At 46.7% G+C, this 17,255-nt stretch overlaps 2 protein-coding genes across 3 annotated transcripts in view; one reads left to right on the top strand and one right to left on the bottom strand.

Moving 5' to 3' along the window:
* Window positions 1–515: 515 nt before the first annotated feature.
* Window positions 516–12,154, bottom strand: LOC128314696 (uncharacterized). Its single transcript, XM_053217991.1, has 2 exons — window positions 11,242–12,154; window positions 516–3,492 (listed from the first exon to the last, which is right to left on the bottom strand). Exons 1-2 carry the CDS (start codon window positions 12,040–12,042, stop codon window positions 3,385–3,387), a joined length of 909 nt encoding a protein of 302 aa, XP_053073966.1. The 5' UTR covers window positions 12,043–12,154; the 3' UTR covers window positions 516–3,384.
* Window positions 12,155–12,461: 307 nt separating this feature from the next.
* TMEM178B (transmembrane protein 178B) overlaps window positions 12,462–17,255 on the top strand; it is a 356,181-nt gene continuing 351,387 nt past the window's right edge. For both annotated transcript variants that reach the window (XM_027075619.2, XM_027075620.2), the window contains exon 1: window positions 12,462–13,077. In XM_027075619.2, the coding sequence (XP_026931420.1) occupies window positions 12,696–13,077 (382 nt within the window). In that variant the 5' untranslated portion in view covers window positions 12,462–12,695. The remainder of the gene's footprint in view (window positions 13,078–17,255) is intronic.

Below are 17,255 nucleotides of genomic sequence, written 5' to 3'. Positions count from 1 at the left end.
TCTTGTGGAATTGTAGTCCTTAAGAGGTCTAAATTGATACAATTACGTGTGCCACAATTTTGGGTGAATGATTAGATTGGGTTTCTTTTTCTTTTCATTTATGAAAATATCCGGGAGCTTTTGGAGAACAAGTGCGGAGTCTGAGAAGTGGATAGCATGCTGTTTAAAATGTTGTGGCTTTAAAAAGTAGTTTAATACTTATTAGAGAGAAATTATCACGTAAAAATATCTTCGCTATTCCCACTAGTAGCTTTCTGCAGATGCGCTTTGGAATTATTTTCCAGGGGCGCCTGGGTGGCTCAGTCGGTTGAACGTCCGACTTCGGCTCCCGTCATGATCTTGTGGTAAGTTCAAGCCCTGTGTTGGGCTCTGTGCTGACAGCTCAGAGCCTGGAGCCTGCTTTGGATTCTATGTCTCCCTCTCTCTCTGCCCCTCCCCTGCTCATGCTCTGTCTCTCTCTCTCTCTTTCTCTCTCTCTCTCTCTCTGTCAAAAATAAATAAGCATTAAAAAAATTATAAAAAAAAGGATTATTTTCCAAGTTGCAATGAAAGATTGAGATTTTGATAGGAACTATTTTAAATCTATGAATGACTTTGTAAAGCATTGACATTTTTATAGAATTGAATTGTTTCATTCAGGAATATGGCGGGTTTCTATATCTTTTCAGGTCATTTGTGTCTCTCGATAAACTTTTGTAGTTTTCTTCATATAAAGCCTTCACTTTCTTTGTAACTAATCTGTTAACTGCTATTCTATCGGAATGTATTGATTCTTATCTATTTTTAGTTTATTAAGTTTTCAGTCCTACTATCCACATATAATATTCATTTTGCATTCTCCTTTGCAATTGTTGTAACTTAAAAAAAATTTTTTTTTTATTTTTAAAGTTTATTTATTTTGAGAGAGACAGAGACAGAGTAAGTGGGGGAAGAGCAGAGAGAGAGAGAGAGGGAGAGAGGGAATCCAGGCAGGCTCTGTGCTGCCAGCGCTGAGCCTGACATGGGGCTCAAACCTATGAAACTGCGAGATCGTGACCTGAGCTGAAACCAAGAGTCAGGTGCTTAACCAACTGAGCCAGCCAGGCACCCCTGCACTTGCTGTGACTCTTAATTTCTGGTGCCTACTCTACTCTTGCCCCTCAACGTATTAACCGGTGGTGGTAGAGAGAGCACATTTGTTTTGGTCCTGACTTTATGAGAATATGTATTGTGTGCCAGTCCATCCTGGCCTGTTTGCCCTCAGATTTGTACTTTGACTTTCCTTGCTCTGTTGTGCTGCCGGGGACTGACATTTGCATGCTGCGTATCCCCAGGCCCCCGTGTCAGCTGGTGTCCATCTGGGTTCCACCAGTGGGAGTTTCTAGCAAAAGTCTGGTGAGCCGAAGACAGGGTATTTCTCCTCTGTTCTCTGCCATGGGTAGCAACTCCAGCAGCAGTGACGTCTGGTTTCATGGCTCCAGCTCTGGCCAGAAAGGTGTCTCCATAGTTTCAGCTTCTGCTGGGTGAACCTGGTCCCCAGGCTCAGGGAATACTCTTTGCTCTTTGTATTCTACCAGGGAGGCTGCCCTCCGTCCCCAGTAGGAGCGCCCCTGTCCTAGACCCAATGTTTTATAGGGCCCACGTATCACAAACACAAAAAGTAACTGTCCTGGAGAACGCATGGTTGCCCTTCTGTCTTGGGATCTGGCGGCCATCAGTACTGGCACAGCGTGGCCCAAACAGCTGCTCTTCTGGTTAACACAGTTCAGGCCCCAAGGACATGCTTTTCTGAAACTCTTGCCCTCAGAACAAAAAACATCTGCATTTAAATGCCTTTAAGTTTTATGGGTGGTGTTGCTGCTGATACGGTGTTAGCTACTGCTTTGGAGCACAGAAAGGGTGTGAGGGTGGAGGCACTTTGATAAAAGAAAAGATGAAATGATTAACTTGTCAAATCCTTCCTCCCAGGTAGCATGCAAGCAGATTTTTGAATAAGGAAGCGTCACTTCCCAGCAGCGATGGGCATCCATTTTCCTGCTTCCTTTTGTGTTCCAGTTCATGGTTCTGGAGTTACATATGAATTAGGGTGGTATTTTGAACAGTTGCACACAGTAACTGAGGCACGTTTTGCAAGATTATGTTCTTGCAATTCACATTCCTCTTAAACCATAAGTGTATTTCTAGACCTAACCTAGATTTTGGCCTAAAATCCAGAAACATTCTTTATAGCACATATATAACATAGTTTGAATTTGTTGCTAGAGATGTGGCCTCAACTGAGCCAATAGGCATGAAGTTCTTTGGAGGAATTGAAAGATTATTTATATATCTTGAATCTATCCATAGACAAGACACATTTAAATTTGGCCTTATAGCCATTTAAGACACACAATGTGGGGCATCTGGTGGCTCAGTCAGCTAAGCTTCTGACTCTTGATTGTGGCTCGGATCATGATCTCACAGTTCATGAGTTCAGACCCCGTGTCACCGCAGAGCCTGCTTGGGATTCTCTCTCTCTCGTCTCTCTCTGCCCTTCCCTGGCTCTCGTGTGCACGTTCTCTCTCTCTTTCTCTCAAAATAAATAAATAAATGTTAAAAAAAGACACACAATGGAAATGCTGACTAAAGCCATTAAATTTAATTTAGAAAGGATGTAAGATATATTAGGAAAGCTAAATGAAACAATAGAATGTCCTCAAATCTAGAGCAAGAATGTGGTCTTTGTGGAAGATAAAATTAATTTAGGACTTGTGCTGTCCACAATTTTTTGATACAAACTATTACTTGCTATTAATGGTATAAGCAAAAGAAAACCTAAGTTTGGTGATTTCTCACTTAAAGGGATTAAAAATACTTTTAAATTTTAAGGAAAATCGTTTTCTAAATAAAAATACAGTGCATATGCAATCAAATGTGATATCCTAATAAAATATAAGAGAATTAGAACAAGGAAATGCAAATGTTTTCATGACTTTAAAGAAGAGGCTTCATGTACAAATAAACCAAAGTAATGTCTGTAGTAACTATTTTCCGACTGTTATAGATCAAGATATGGTCTTGACTGTGGAGAGATTTGAACAAATTAATCAATGGACTGCAATTTTTGGTATTTTTCATTCTAGCACTGGAATATTTGAAAGAAGAACTGAATAGGTATTGTGGATCTACATATTACTTTGACAGTAAAAATCATGACATATATGATAATGTTTTACATGATAAAAGTAATATTTTTTGCATTTTTTGCATTAACAATAACTTGTCATAGGTGATCGTTACAATGCTTGAATATAACATACAAAATCCCAAATATAAGTATTGTTTTAAGAATTTGTGGGCGCCTGGGTGGCTCAGTTGGTTGAGCTTCCGACTTCGGCTCAGGTCATGATCTCATGGTCTGTGAGTTCAAGCCCTGTGTCGGGCTTCTTCCTGACAGCTTGAAGCCTGGAACCTGCTTCGGATTCTGTGTCTTCCTCTCTCTCTGCCCCTCTCCCATTCATGCTCTGCCTCTCTCTGTCTCAAAAATAAATAAACATTAAAAAAATTAAAAAAAAAAGAATTTTATTGACATTCCAATAGAACTGTTACTGCTTCAGTAGGGTGAAGTTTCTCCAAATTGGAAATAATTAAAAAAAAAAAACAAACCCAAAACTATCCGTGTCCGGATAGTGTCCGACTTCAGCTCAGGTCATGATCTTGCCTTTTGTGAGTTTGAGCCCCGTATCAGGCTCTCTGCTGTCAGCATGGAGCCCACTTCGGATCTTCTCTCTCCCTCTCTCTCTGCCCCTTCCTCGCTGGTTCTCTCTCTCTCCAAGTAAATAAATAAGCTAAAAAAAAAAAAAAAAAGAACTATTTAAAAACTACAGGGAATCAAAAGCAGTTGTCAAAAACATTTGACATTACCATCAATAGAATATAAAGTTATGTGAAAATCTTGATTATAACAACAGAATGATTTTTCTGAAATTAAAGTCAAGAAAAATAACTCTTATGATACGTATTTTGTTGTAAATTATAAGTGCCTCTATTTTATTACTCACCTGTGCATTGCTGATCCATCAACACATGAGCAGTCATAATTTGGTTGTCTTTGATATTTTGCCAAATTGTATTCATACTCAAATATAACTTTACACATATTTGAAAATTGGTCATCACAAAGGTATGTGTAAGGTAGGAGGTTGGAACATCGTTATTTAACAGTTCATCATTTGACTTACACCTATAAACATTCAGGTACATGAGATGTGGGCTGCATTTGTAAGCTTGCCCTGGGCTCTTTGTTGGGGCCACGCCTGCCTCGTGGTGGTAGTGGCTTCCCGCTGCCAGCTTCCTGTTGTCTGCTTGGCTCCTTGGTTCTTCTATCACTCTTTAATTTTGCACAAATAAACAGATACATGTATATTGGCTTATGACTCCTTTTTTTCCTTTATTTTTTTTCAAGATTTTATTTTTATTTTTTTATTAAAAAAATCTTAAAATCTTTATTTTTGAGAGAGAGACAGAGTGTGAGTGGGGGAGAGCAGAGAGAGAGGGAGACACAGAATCCGAAGCAGCCTCCAGGCTCTGAGGGTCCTCGTAGAGCCCGATGGGGGGCTTGAACTCGCGAACCATGAGATCATGACCTGAGCTGAACTTGGACGCTTAGCTAACTGAGCTACCCAGGCGCCCCAAGATTTTATTTTTAAGTAATTTCTGCACCCACCGTGGGGTCCCAACCCATGACCCTGAGATCAAGTGTCACTCACTCCATTGACTAGCTAGGTGCCCCTGTCCCCTTCTATTTTACATGAAAGGTAGAATTGTAGGTTGAAGAGTGTCCTCCCAGAACCTCTGTTGAAGTCCTAACTCCTATGACTTTGAAATGTGACCTTATTTAGAAATAGTGTCATAGTAGAGGTAATTGATTCAGATGAGGTCAGGCTGGAATAGGGTAGGCTTATGTTCCAGTATGACTGGTGTTCTTATAAGAAGAGAGACATTTTGGCAACAGAGGAAGGATGTTGTGAGAAAAGACAGTCATGTGATGACAGAGGCAGAGATCAGAGTAAGCCAAGGAATGTCAGGGATTTGTAGCAGATACTAGAAGCTAGAAGCTTCCTCTAGAAGCTAGAAGAGGCAAGGAAGGATTCTCTCCTCCAGGTTTCAAAGGGAGCATGGTCCTGACAACACCTTGATGTTGTACTCCCAGTCTCTAGAAATGCGTGACAATAAATTTCTGACATTTTAGGATACCTGATTTGTGGTGCTTTGTCATAGAAGCCCTAGGATATGGGCAGCATACCAAAACTGCTCTTTGCCCCATGTGCCAGTGTTTCTACAGGCTAGATACCTACAAGTAGAGCTGCTGGAGCGAAACAAACATCTCTTGTCTTCACAGCTACTCCAAATTGCCCTCCTGAGTGGCGGTATCGGTTTATGCTCCCACCAGCAGAGCACGAGAGCTTGTTTCCTTATGCCCTGGCCAACACTTGACATTAACAGACACATAAACACTTTTTCCAATGGATGGGTAAAAAAGAAGCACTTAAAAAAATTGTATTCTCTGATTAGTAGAGGGGTTGAATGTTTTTTTTTGTATGTTAATATTCCATTTGAATTTTTCTTCTGTAAATTTTCTTAAAAAATTTTTTTTAACGTTTATTCATTTTTGAGAGACAGAGACAGCATGAACGGGGGAGGGGCAGAGAGAGAGGGAGACACAGAATCTGAAGCAGTCTCCAGGCTCTGAGCCGTCAGCCCAGAGCCCGACGCGGGGCTTGAACTTGTGAATGGCGAGATCATGACCTGAGCCGAAGTCGGACGCTTAACCGACTGAGCCACCCAGGTGCCCCTATAAATTTTCTTTTTAAGACCTTTGATCATTTTTCTGTTGTGTCATTTAAAACAGTTTTTTTTTTTAATGTTTATTCATTTTCAAGAGACAGAGACAGAGCATGAGTGGGGAAGGGGCAGGGAGAGAGGGGGAGACACAGAATCCGAAGCAGGCTCCAGGCTCTGAGCTATTAGCACAGAGCCTGAGGTGGGGGCTGAACCTACCACCTGTGAGATCATGACCTGAGCTGAAACCAAGAGTCAGTCACTTAACTGATTAAGCCACCGAGGCGCCCCTAGGAAGAGGTTTTAAATATCCAGAATGTTTGTTGGCTTTAACTGGTTGTCTTTTTAGCTTCGAGTGAGAGGATCAAATGACATTTATTTGACCTATTGATATGAGGCACCTGTAATTGTACGGACTTTCAAAAGCAGAGCAGTTAAGTATTTTATGGACAAGAGGAAGAATGCCAATGGGGAGAGGGGCTTTTTAAAACAAGTTTAGAGGGCTGCTTGGTTAGAACAGAGGGCCTAAGGGAGTGTAATGGCCAGTTTTAGAAAATAGGCTGAAGGGCACCTGGGTGGCTCAGTCTGTTGAGGATCTGACTCACTTTTGGCTCAGGTTATGATCCCAGGGTTGTGGGATTGAGACCCACAATGGGCTCTGCACTGAGCGTGGAGCCTCCTTAAGACTCTCTCTCTCTCTCTCTCTCTCTCTCTCTCTCTCTCTCTCTCTCCCCCTCTCTCCCTGCCCTTAACTCCCCACCCTAAACTCCCTCCCCTCTCTCAGTGTGCACATACTCTCTCTCTTAAAAAAAAAAAAGGTGTGCCTGGGTGACAGTCAGTTGTGTCTGACTTTGGCTCAGGTCATGATCTCATGGCTTGTGGGTTTGAGCCCCATGTCGGGCTCTGTGCTGACAGCTCAGAGTCTGGAACCTGCTTCAGATTCTGTGTCTCCCTCTCTCTCTGCCCCTTCCCCGCTTGCACTCTGTCTCTCTGTTTCTCTCTCAAAAATAAACATTAAAAAAATAAATAAAATAAAAAATGAAAAAAAAAATAGGTTGAAGCCTTTGTGACACCTTGTATGGGGGTGTAACTCTACACCTTGTAAAGAGTTTGAGCTTCACTGCACAAGCAAGATGAAATTCCTACAGGGGCACCTGGGTGGCTCAGTTGGTTAAGTGTCCGACTTCCGCTCAGGTCATGATCTCATGGTTCATGGGTTCAAGCCCTGAGTCGGGCTCTATGATGACAGCTCAGAGCCTGCAGCCTGTTTCAGATTCTGTCTCCGGCTCCCTGCTCCTCCCCCGCTTGTACTCTGTCTCTCTGTCTCTAAAATAAATAAACATTAAACAAAAATAAAGAAAGAGGAAATTCCTGCAGAATGTTGGGTAAAGGATAACTGTAGAATATAAGAAGATCAACATGGTGGTGTGGTGGAGGAAGAAGACTATAACGTCAGGAGAGGACTTAGATGGCAAGGGGTGAGACGAAAATGGCCTTTTGCTATAATGACTCTACTAAGGAAGAAAAGAAGGAAAGTTGCTAAACACACAAATGTGGCTCTGTGATGAGTGGAGATATAGGGAGAAGAGCACCTATCCAAGCATAAATACTAGCATGTCACACACTGGAGGAATTGTGTCAGGAGGGCGAAAGTGGAAGATAACTCGTGGGTTTCAAGTAATGTCCAAGTTGTGCAAAGTTAATTAGGAAAACAGGAGTAAGTGTATATAGCAAATGATGGCATATTGATAGATGGCATGGGAAAGCACACCTCATCAACTTTTATTTTGCTTCCAATAGACAAGGTCAAGGAGAGTGATTTTTAGACTGAAGGTAGGGTGAGGGGAAGATCAAATATGATAACTAAAGATAGCTCCCAATGGGTGAAGAAATTATAGGAAAGCATCTGTCTGCTTTGGGTGAACTGTAACCCAGGAAAGAGAACTTTTTTTTTTTTAATTTTTTTTAACATTTATTTTTTTTATTTTTGAGACAGAGAGAGACAGAGCATGAACGGGGGAGGGGCAGAGAGAGAGGGAGACACAGAATCCGAAGCAGGCTCCAGGCTCTGAGCCATCAGCCCAGAGCCCGACGTGGGGCTCGAACTCACGGACCGTGAGATCGTGACCTGAGCTGAAGTCGGACGCTTAACCGACTGAGCCACCCAGGCGCCCCAGGGGAACTTTTAGTGATATCTCTGTATCTCTGTTGTTGACCTTAGAGAAAGCTTGGAGAATGTGAACGCTGGTTAGCGAAAGGGGGGAGGTTGTGTGTGAGCAAATGAAATTCCAAATTTCAACAATGTGGATTTCACAAACTGCAAACCAATGATTTTAATGTTATTTTGGGGCAAGATCCTAGAATAGCATTCAGAAAGGATGAATTGTAGAAGAGTCCTGGAAGAGAAAGTGAGGATTATTAGAACTTCATATGGGTCATGTGGAAACATGACTGACCGTGTGTTTTCTTTATCGGTTGACTTCACGGTTAGACCAAGGAGCCCTGCTGGATACAAGAAGCACTAATAATCAGGAAGCATCAGAAAGCCTGGAGCAGCAAGCTCAAGGAGAAAAAAAAAAAATCAAGGGGGTATTTAGTCTGGAGGAAAGAAGGCTTAGGGAGAACATGATGGCCAAGGTCAAGTATGAGAAGGACCATTAAATGGGAGAGGAATCGGGTATCTGTGGGCTTCTCAAAGGCCAATGGGTAGGATTACAGGGATCTAGGATGAGACTCAGTATAAGGAAGGACTATCTAACCATTTATACCATCTGAGAGTGGAACAGGGTACTTGCCAAGAGAGTGATTTCCCTATCACGGCAAGTATGCAAGCAGAAGCTGGCCAATTACTTTTTTGGGAAATGTTCTAGGAGAGATTCGTGCATTTTTGTGTGGTAAACTCTAAAGTCCCTTCCAATTTTGGGATTCTCTGATCCTAGGACAGTGTAGGTTCAAATCGGAAGGACTAGGTTGGACACAGTGATGCCACAGCTAACAGGGTGGAAGGAACTGGAAGAAGGCAGAGGGAAGAAACATAGATCACTCAATTAAGAAAAGAAGGTCAAGTGGTTATATAGTCTGGAGGAGGAATCCTCCCTCCTTTTAGCACCAAAGACCAGGCTCTTCCCCAAATGGAGTAGTGCTGTCCAGGAAAACCACATTTCAAAGGAGGCCTGAAAACAACATCTTCAAAAGGCTGTGGGGATGTCACCAAGGCCAAAGTTTTCAAGATAGAATTTTAATGATGTTGGGAAAAGAGGAGGACAATGTTCCATTTAGGGCCCTTCCCACAGCAGGGCCCTAATCACAGGATGGCCCAGGAGGGCCACGGGAGAAGGGACAAGGCACATCAGTGGAAGCAGGCCTAAGGCACAGGCCTGGAGAAAAGTTGCAAAAGGAAGAACAAGAAAGGGACGGAATAATGGAAGAAGGAGGACAGATACAGATAAAAGGAACAGGTACCTTCATTGCCAGATGGGTAACCTCCTGGGTTTCCAGGGGGCTCCAGGGCCCCCTTGGAAGTGGTTCTTGGAAGTGGTTCTCGGGGGAGGGGAGAGCTGGTAATCAGGAGAGTGAGGCTCTAATGTGGATGTGCCCCTACTTGCTGAGTGACCTTGTAGGTATCATTTCACCTTTCTGCCTCCTCCCTGTGGTCAGACACAGACATCCTGTTAGGCTGGAAGTGCTCTGGGCTTTCCAGAATAAAGTAGCTCCGGGAATTTCAGACTGCAAGTCTGCAAGTGTGCAAAGCGTTTGCGCTTGTTTCCAGATTTTCATGGCTGGGGGAGAGGGAACAGGTGAGGGTAGACAGGAAAGGTGAGACCACATTGTGGCCAAGTCGCTGGGCTCCGCCTCACCGTCCTAGGGAACCCAGGGGACCGGGAGGCGGCCAACGGCATGTGCCTGATAGCCCCTCGGCCAGCCGGGCCCCCTAGAACCCGGCGGACATCCTCAGGCTCTGCTGTCCCTTTCAGCAAAACCCATTGCCGCATCCAGGGACCGAAGGCGAGGCACGCCCCTCCCCCACTAGATGGCACTGAAACGCCTCGTTCCCGATTTTCAAACTGCAGGGAGGATGAAAAAAGACAAAAAGAATATGGTGGAGGTGCGCTCTTTCTGGCTCGCAGGCCGCGTTGTGCAAAGCAGGGTGCCGGACACTTTTTCCCCCCGCAGGGCAGCTCTTTACCCCGCGGTGCGGGCCCCCAGCTTTGGAGTAAGGGTGAAAATGAGGGGCGAGCATTGCAAAGAAAAAACCAGGCTTTCAACCTGGGAGGGAGGCTCCCAGCCTTTGCGGCGCGGTCTCACGTGAGCCGGGCGGTGGGGGTGGCGGGCGTTTCTGGGATGAACTGGGGCTCCCTTGGGGCCCACCCGCCCACGGTCTGGGGTCCCGCACTGCTTCCCAGCGCCCGCGCTAAGCCTAAATCCAGCAGCCACCCAGATGAGGACAGGCCCGCACCGAGGTTTCATTTAACCCCACCTCGCCTCCTCAAAGCGCGAGCCCCCGGCGTTTTCAAAATATCTATTAAGCACCCCCCCCCCCCCCACCCATTAAAATTCTCTTCCTCTGGTCTTGAAAGGATCAGTCAGTTTCCTTTTTTTCTTTCCTGCTGGGGAGGGAGGTGGTGGCAGGTGGAGGTGGGTGTGTGTCGGGGGGATCTGGCGCTGGCGTGGGGCTAGACTCGGGTTGGCCGTGGCAACCCCAGCGACGCGCCCGGCCCCGGGGGGGGGGGGGGGCGGGGAAACTGCTGGAGCTAGCAAGGTAGCGCCTGTGGCTTTCTGGGGAAAACAAAGATCTAATGTGATCCTAGATTCCAGCGACAAAACTGGGGACGCAGGAACTTCCTCAGCCCCTCTGAATGCCGACTCCGCAATAAGCAGTCTTTAAAGAGCTGGGGTCGATGTGAGGGAATTTTCCACCACCAAAAAGAGATAAACAGGAGAAGGGGGCAACATCCCTAAATTTATAATAATGCACGGAAACATGCTACATGCCACATGTATGTATATGTGCATAAATATGGATATGGTTGGGCCCATACCTATCCAGACACCATTGACTTGCCTGGTCAGAGACTCAGGCTTAGACATCTCGTGCCTGGGAAATGGTGCAGTTTATCTTTAAGGATGCTAGAAAAATAAGAGATGAGGCTCACGTTGCACGGATGACATCACTAGCTTTTGGCTGCGCGCTCCGTGTTCTCGTCTGTGGGTTTTAGCCAAAGCTGCAGCGCCCGGCGCCCGAGCGAGCGAGCGCGGCAGCGGCTTCCTCCGGCGCCCGCACCCGGGCGATGCGATTTCCCGAGCACCCCGGGAGCAGCCTGGGCTCTGGCTCCCCACCACCCGCCGAGCCCGCGAGGCCCCGGAGCCGCCGCGGCTAGAGGAGGAGGCAGGGAGGGGAAGCCCAGCGCCCCGGCCTCCCTCCCCCACCCTCGCCCCATTCACCTCGGCGGCCGCCGCGCGCTGGGAGCCTGATCGCGGGACGCCGAGGCCCGGACGCGATTCTCCGCGCGCCGCCAAGTGAGCCGGCGCCTCGGCTCCTGGGTGGGCTGCGAAGAAAATGGTGCAGTCTGAGAGCGGCTGACCCCAGTTGGGCAGAGCAGACAGCTCCAGCGCCGGGCTGTGGCGGGAGAAGGGGGCGGATTGTTTTGAAGGGCCGGGACCGCTGTTTTCCTCGGTGCCTGCAGCATTTTCTTTGCACCTGGGCAGCAGGTTCCTGGGGCTACTTGGGAGCCAGATGAAGTGAGGCAGACGCATCGCGGGAGAGGCGGGTCTGGAACCTCTCGGGTGGATACTCAGGAAGGAGACTGCGCTGGGGAGACCGGCATGACGCCCCCGGGGCTGGCTGCGGGGCTGGTGGTGAGCCCGGATCGCGCGACCTGTCCATGGTGTTGAAAGCACCGCGCGCCGAGCTCCGCGCGCGCCGCTCCGTGCGCCCTGCCGGGTGCATCCTCCTCGGCGCATCCTGTCTCTCGAGCCCGCCGGCTGCCGCCCATTCACCCCTAACCGCGGGCCGAGGCTCGTCTGGTTACGCCGTCCGGGTGACCGCGCCGTCGGCCCGAGGGGCCTCCTGAATGGCGAGGCCAGAAGCAGAACACCCGGGAGCTCGCGCGGGAAGGTTGGCCGCGACCGTGCGCCCACGGGAAGCCCGCCTCTGAGCACAGCGCGCTGCCCAGACAGCAAAGGACCTACTGGTGACCAGAGGACGGAGCTTTTCCAAAAAGCCGACCCAGAGAGGAAGAACATTTCTTGGTTTGCAGATCGGAAGGGGGACAGTCGCTGAGTGGGAGACCCAGGCGGGACTCAGGGCAGCCGGCCCCGGCATCTGGAGGTTTTCCTTCGTTGGCCGGTCTCGTCGCGGGTGCTGGAGTTCATTCTGTCGTCGCGCAGCAACTCGTGATAGCCCCCACCCCCTCACCCCAAGAAAAGGCCAGGCGAGTGGGTCCCGTCGCCACCCTGCACAAAGAAAGCCCAACAGTCTCACTGCAGCCGAGGGCGCTGGGTGTTTAGTTTCTGGCCCGAGGGCAGCGGCGCCTGAAGTCCGGCTGTGTGCCGACGCGGCCGGTTCGGGGCAGTAGCTTCCTGCTGGGCAGGGAGGGGGCGGGAGGCGGTCTTGTCCGCTCGCCGCCGCCGGAGGCTGCACCTGCCCCCCCCGGAGGATGCCCAGAAGCCAGCCGGAGCCTCCCCGGATCAGAACTTTTTAGGCTGTCCGCCCCCATTCCCGCAGTCCCTGGGCCGCGCACCGGCAGGCGGGGGCGAGGGGGCGCCGCCGCGCGAGTCCCCCTCCGGTCCCCCCTCCCCCTTGGCTCGGCCGCCCGCCCGCCGCTTTGTTCCGGGCGCGCGGAGGGAAGGCGAGGCTGCGGCGGATCATGCCCATGGTGTAGCCGCCAAGCGGAGGCATGGCTGCCGGAAGGTTACTGCTCTATACGGGCCTCTCGCTAGCGCTCTGCGCCCTCGGCATGCTGGCCGTGGCCATCTGCTCGGACCACTGGTACGAGACGGACGCCAGGAAGCACAGGGACAGGTGCAAGGCCTTCAACACCCGCCGGGTCGACCCCGGCTTCATTTACAACAACAACAACAACTTGCCGCTCCGGGCGAGCCGCTCCCGCCTGGACCGCTGGGAGGGCAAACTCCTCCGGGCCCGGAATCGCCGGCAGCTCTTCGCCATGAGCCCGGTTGACGAGTGCAGCCGGCAGTACAACTCCACCAACATGGGCCTCTGGAGGAAATGCCACCGGCAGGGCTTCGACCCCGAGATCGCAGCCCTCATTCGGAAAGGTAAGCGCGAGGCGCGAGGCGTGGCGCTGCGGAGAGCCCGGCGCCTCTAGGCCCGGCAGCCCTCTCCTCCCTTCGCCGGGCAGCCCTCTGCTCCCTTCGCCTGGCCACGGTCTCTCCGGCCTCCTGCGAACGGGAGGTCAGGTTGTCCAGGCCCTGCTGAGCCTTGGAGCGGCCAGAACTTGCCTCCCGACAGCCGGTAATGGAGGCTTACCTCTCTCTGTCCGGCCTCTTGTCTTGCGTTTGTGTGATGGGATTCCCGTGGAATATCGTGGTCCAGGGTTTTTATCCAGGATAATGCTTCATCAGTCTCCGAAAAGGGAGTGAATCCGTCGCGTTGTGTTCTTTGCAGAGGAAGCCCCTTTGAGAATGATGTGTCCGGCAGACAGCCTCCTAGTTTTAATCTTTGTTTTAGATGTTGAACCGATTCAGGAGAAACATCTCACTGAGAAGGCCATATTCACGCCACAAACGTTTGCTAAGTGCTAGTCTATACCCGGCGTGGTGCAGGCATTGGTCATATAAACATGGATAAATCACAGCCCCTGCCCCATTGTAGCTCCAGGCCTGTTGACCAGATTCTTGGTTTCTCCTTTTGGGGAAAAGGTTGACAAAAGTGACTTGTGTGCTTTGAATTTTAACAGGGCCTAATAAACACATAAAAAGTAGTTCCTCACTTTAGAGAAAAAAAATTACCATTTTCAGAAGATTTATATCAAAAATAGCTAAAGTGCTCCAAAACATAAAACAGACCATATTTACTAGTGATAAAAATTTCTTTCATACTTTCTTTCGTATGATCACATACATTTTTAAAAGTCTGTTCATCTCATGCCATTTGTAAATCTTGTGTGATTTATACTTTGGGGACCACCCTGTTCTATTAGTCCACTGAACTGTTGTTTGGATGTATTATTAATATTGCTCTGAAGAAGAGAATACGTTCTCTCCTATGGTAGTTGCATTCTGGAAGATGTGGTGTGATTTTATGAGTGTTGTTCTTTTTTTTCCCCCTTGCTGTGTTTCATTCTCTTCAACTATTAAATGCTGATGCCAAGGTGAAAATGATGTTGTTACCTGCAAAGTCTTTGAGTCAAAGATAGAAAACAGTTCTTTGTGTCTCTTAATATTATAACACAGGTTTGCTTCTGTTTTAAAATATTATTTGTGAGAGCTGATGTTCTTTGATTTATAAAAATATTGAAATTGGTCAGAAAAAAGTGGTAATTTGAAAAAAGCCAATTGTTGAAGAATGACAAGCAGTGGGTATGATCTAGGTGGCAAGTCAGATTTAGAAAAGTCCAGAAAGAGAATCCGTCTGAATGTTTATTTTGTAGTTTCTGTAGAATGACTAGGGATTTTAGCCGATCCCCTTATTAGTGTCTTAATATTACAAACATCACAACTGCTTCGTGGTTAGTCTCCTATATGAAGCAGGTGGACCCATTCGGAGCTCTACAACTTTGTAAAGATGTACAGAATATTAGAGAATTCCAGAAGAGAGTAACTTGGCTTGGATTTAAAAGTAGGAAAACAAGAGAAACCAGACTCGTTTTTGACAATGGGTGACTTCGTAACAGTTTGCAGGTTCTCAGATTCGTGAAGTGTTATTTCGTTCGTTGTTTTCCACTTTCATCAAAATTGAGATGGTAGGAAGTTGGCTGAAACAGGAGGGAGAATTCATGTTAATAATAATGCCTGATAAGCAGTGGTAGGGCTTGCTGAAGGACATTCTTGAATTTCCTTTCTTAAATGTCTCTTGCAACAAGATGGGTATCTTTCTGTCTGCTATTGGTTAACGCCACTTAGAAACAGGGGGATGGAGTCCGTATCTTCTGGTGGTTCTATTGAGGGCTTTGATTCCATGTTGCTTTGCCTGGCAATCTGGCTAGAAAGGTTAACTTGGTCTGTGCACCAGAGAGATTGGTTACCATAGTGACATGTTCTTCCGGTGAAGCTGGAAACACAGTGACAGGGAAAGGGATAGGGGAAGAGTGTACAACATTTTGACTTTGTATCGACTGATTTTTAATTGCAGCAACAGAAAATGGACACGGCACAGCAGGGGGATTGAATACACTGATACCTAGAGTTGGCAGGCATTGTATTTCACTTGGACTAATGGAGATGCTGTTCCCCATCACCCAAAATACAGCAATCACTGTCAGCTGCAAGCACCCGCTTACCATGGCCGTTTCTGTCCATTTGACATTCTTGTTAGGTATTATTGAGATAGATGGCATGCCAGCCTTACAAATCTTGAGAGACTTAAGGTCACTATCTTCATTTTTAACCTCGAAGCATAATATTTGAGAGCTAGTTCTTCCTTTTCTAAGCAACAATAGACACATTTTGGAAATAATGGTATCTTATATTAGTAGAATTCACAAGCAACTCCAATAACAGAGAACATAATTTGTAGACTTAATCCGTGTTCTTTCTAGATCGGCAGATTTTAGAAGGAAGTAAAAAAAAAAAAGCACCCAGAAATTGATATTCCTCTGTTTAAATTTAGGGCAGGCATCTTAGGGAAAGATATTTATCTCACAGTATTCATTAGCAGCCTCAAAAGATATGGTAGGCCTTTGTCTTTTGGGGGAACATCTCAGATTAAAATGCTGGGAGATATGTGTTGGGCAAGGGGGAAGGGACACCAGAGAAAAAGACTGTGTAAAATCTGTCAATATTAGGGAAAAATTAGAGATTTATCTAAATGATCATACAGCTCCACGTAACTCAATCATTTGTTAAATCAATGTTCATTACATTAGAAAGTTGCCGTCTGTGCATTTTAAAACACAACCAAACCACATAATTAATAAGAAAACAAAAGTCAAATCTATATCTGATTCGAAGATAAAGTCCTTTAGATTCATGTTCTTTCTGAAATCCATTTCTTCGATGCCCTGTTGCCATGTGTGTACCAATAACAAATATGCATTTTTGGTCACGGTATATTTATTCGTTTGTCTTATTGAACTGTTAAGTTCCTGAAGGGCAGGAAAGATATAATTTGTAAAATACATTCACCAGATGCTTGGTACTTGGGAAATATCTCATACAAATTAGGTTCACAGAAACGTATCCATCAAGAGCGTATTCTAATTGTAGGAACACTTGTGTGGGAATCCAAATAAAGGATTAGTCAGAAAATTGTGATGAAAAAAAAATGAGCCAGCACGGCTCTCAGGGTAGGTTAATATTGCACCAGATGCTGAATAATTTAACAGGGAAGGTTTTTTTGAGCAAAAAAGTTTTGCTACGGAATAAGGGGAACAGTACTTTTTTGGATAGCCGATGTCACTGAACAGACATTTATCACCCACAATCATTATTTTTCACATTAGATGAGATTTTAATGATTTCCTTCTTGGAGGTGGGAATGGGTAGAGGGTGCAGCAAGGATAGATCACCCTTGAATCCCCATACGACTGTGACCATAATCAAGTCCTCTTGTCTTGCTTTTCAACCATGTCAACGTCTCCCTAGTAAGTCACTGCAAGCACGGGGGACAGATCAATGACAGGATCAGTTTCTGAAATCCAAGAGACTTCCAGACCCTTAGGAGGAATAGCTACAGGTAGGATTTTGTTCCAGGGAACATTTACATTCTTTGCTTTCTACTGGTGTGTTATATTGATATGGCTTAAAATAAGTAGACCTTCACCTGAGACTCTGTGAACTTTTTTTATTATTTGAAAATAGGCCTTCTAGTAGAATTTGATCTATATAATCATAGACTGGTTGTCTCTGTATTGAGGCTTATTTGAACAAAACACTGCACATATTCACAAATTAATAATGTGCTCAGCAAATATTTACTGCACGTGTATTGTGTGATGGACACACATCCCTGGAATGAAGTGATGGATAATACCTGGGCCTTAAAATTCCCATAGTCTGTTAGCGTCACAGGGGATAAATGACAACGACACAGCAGCAGCTACAGATGCGGAGAAGCACCGAGCAGACAGTGATGGATGGTGTTGGCAGTGGGGCAGGGGGATGGGGGTAAGCCGGGAGGGCTGGGGTGGGGAAAGTTGCCTGGAGGAAATGAAATCGAGCACAATTTTCATGAACTTGGAGGTGGATGGTGAGGAAGGGCATGTCAGGCCAAGAGAGCCATCTGCATAGCCACGGAGCTGTGAAACAGCAGCTTGGCCTCGTGAGTGGTGATTGCT

The sequence above is a fragment of the Acinonyx jubatus genome, chromosome A2 (genome assembly GCF_027475565.1).
Source record: "Acinonyx jubatus isolate Ajub_Pintada_27869175 chromosome A2, VMU_Ajub_asm_v1.0, whole genome shotgun sequence".
Taxonomy (NCBI): Eukaryota; Metazoa; Chordata; class Mammalia; order Carnivora; family Felidae; genus Acinonyx; species Acinonyx jubatus.
Note: the sequence above shows the minus strand (reverse complement) of the source record. Positions and strands in the feature narration are given on the sequence as shown.

What these genes read in the sequence shown, in the direction of transcription:
- LOC128314696 (XM_053217991.1), bottom strand. Translation starts at nt 12,042, where the DNA reads ATGTTCTTCCTCTCTGGGTCGGCTTTTTGGAAAAGCTCCGTCCTCTGG. An exon ending in AGCGCGCGGCGGCCGCCGAG is followed by an intron (nt 3,493 to 11,241) that starts GTGAATGGGGCG and finishes TTTTTGAGACAG; the next exon opens with AGAGAGGCAGAGCATGAATG.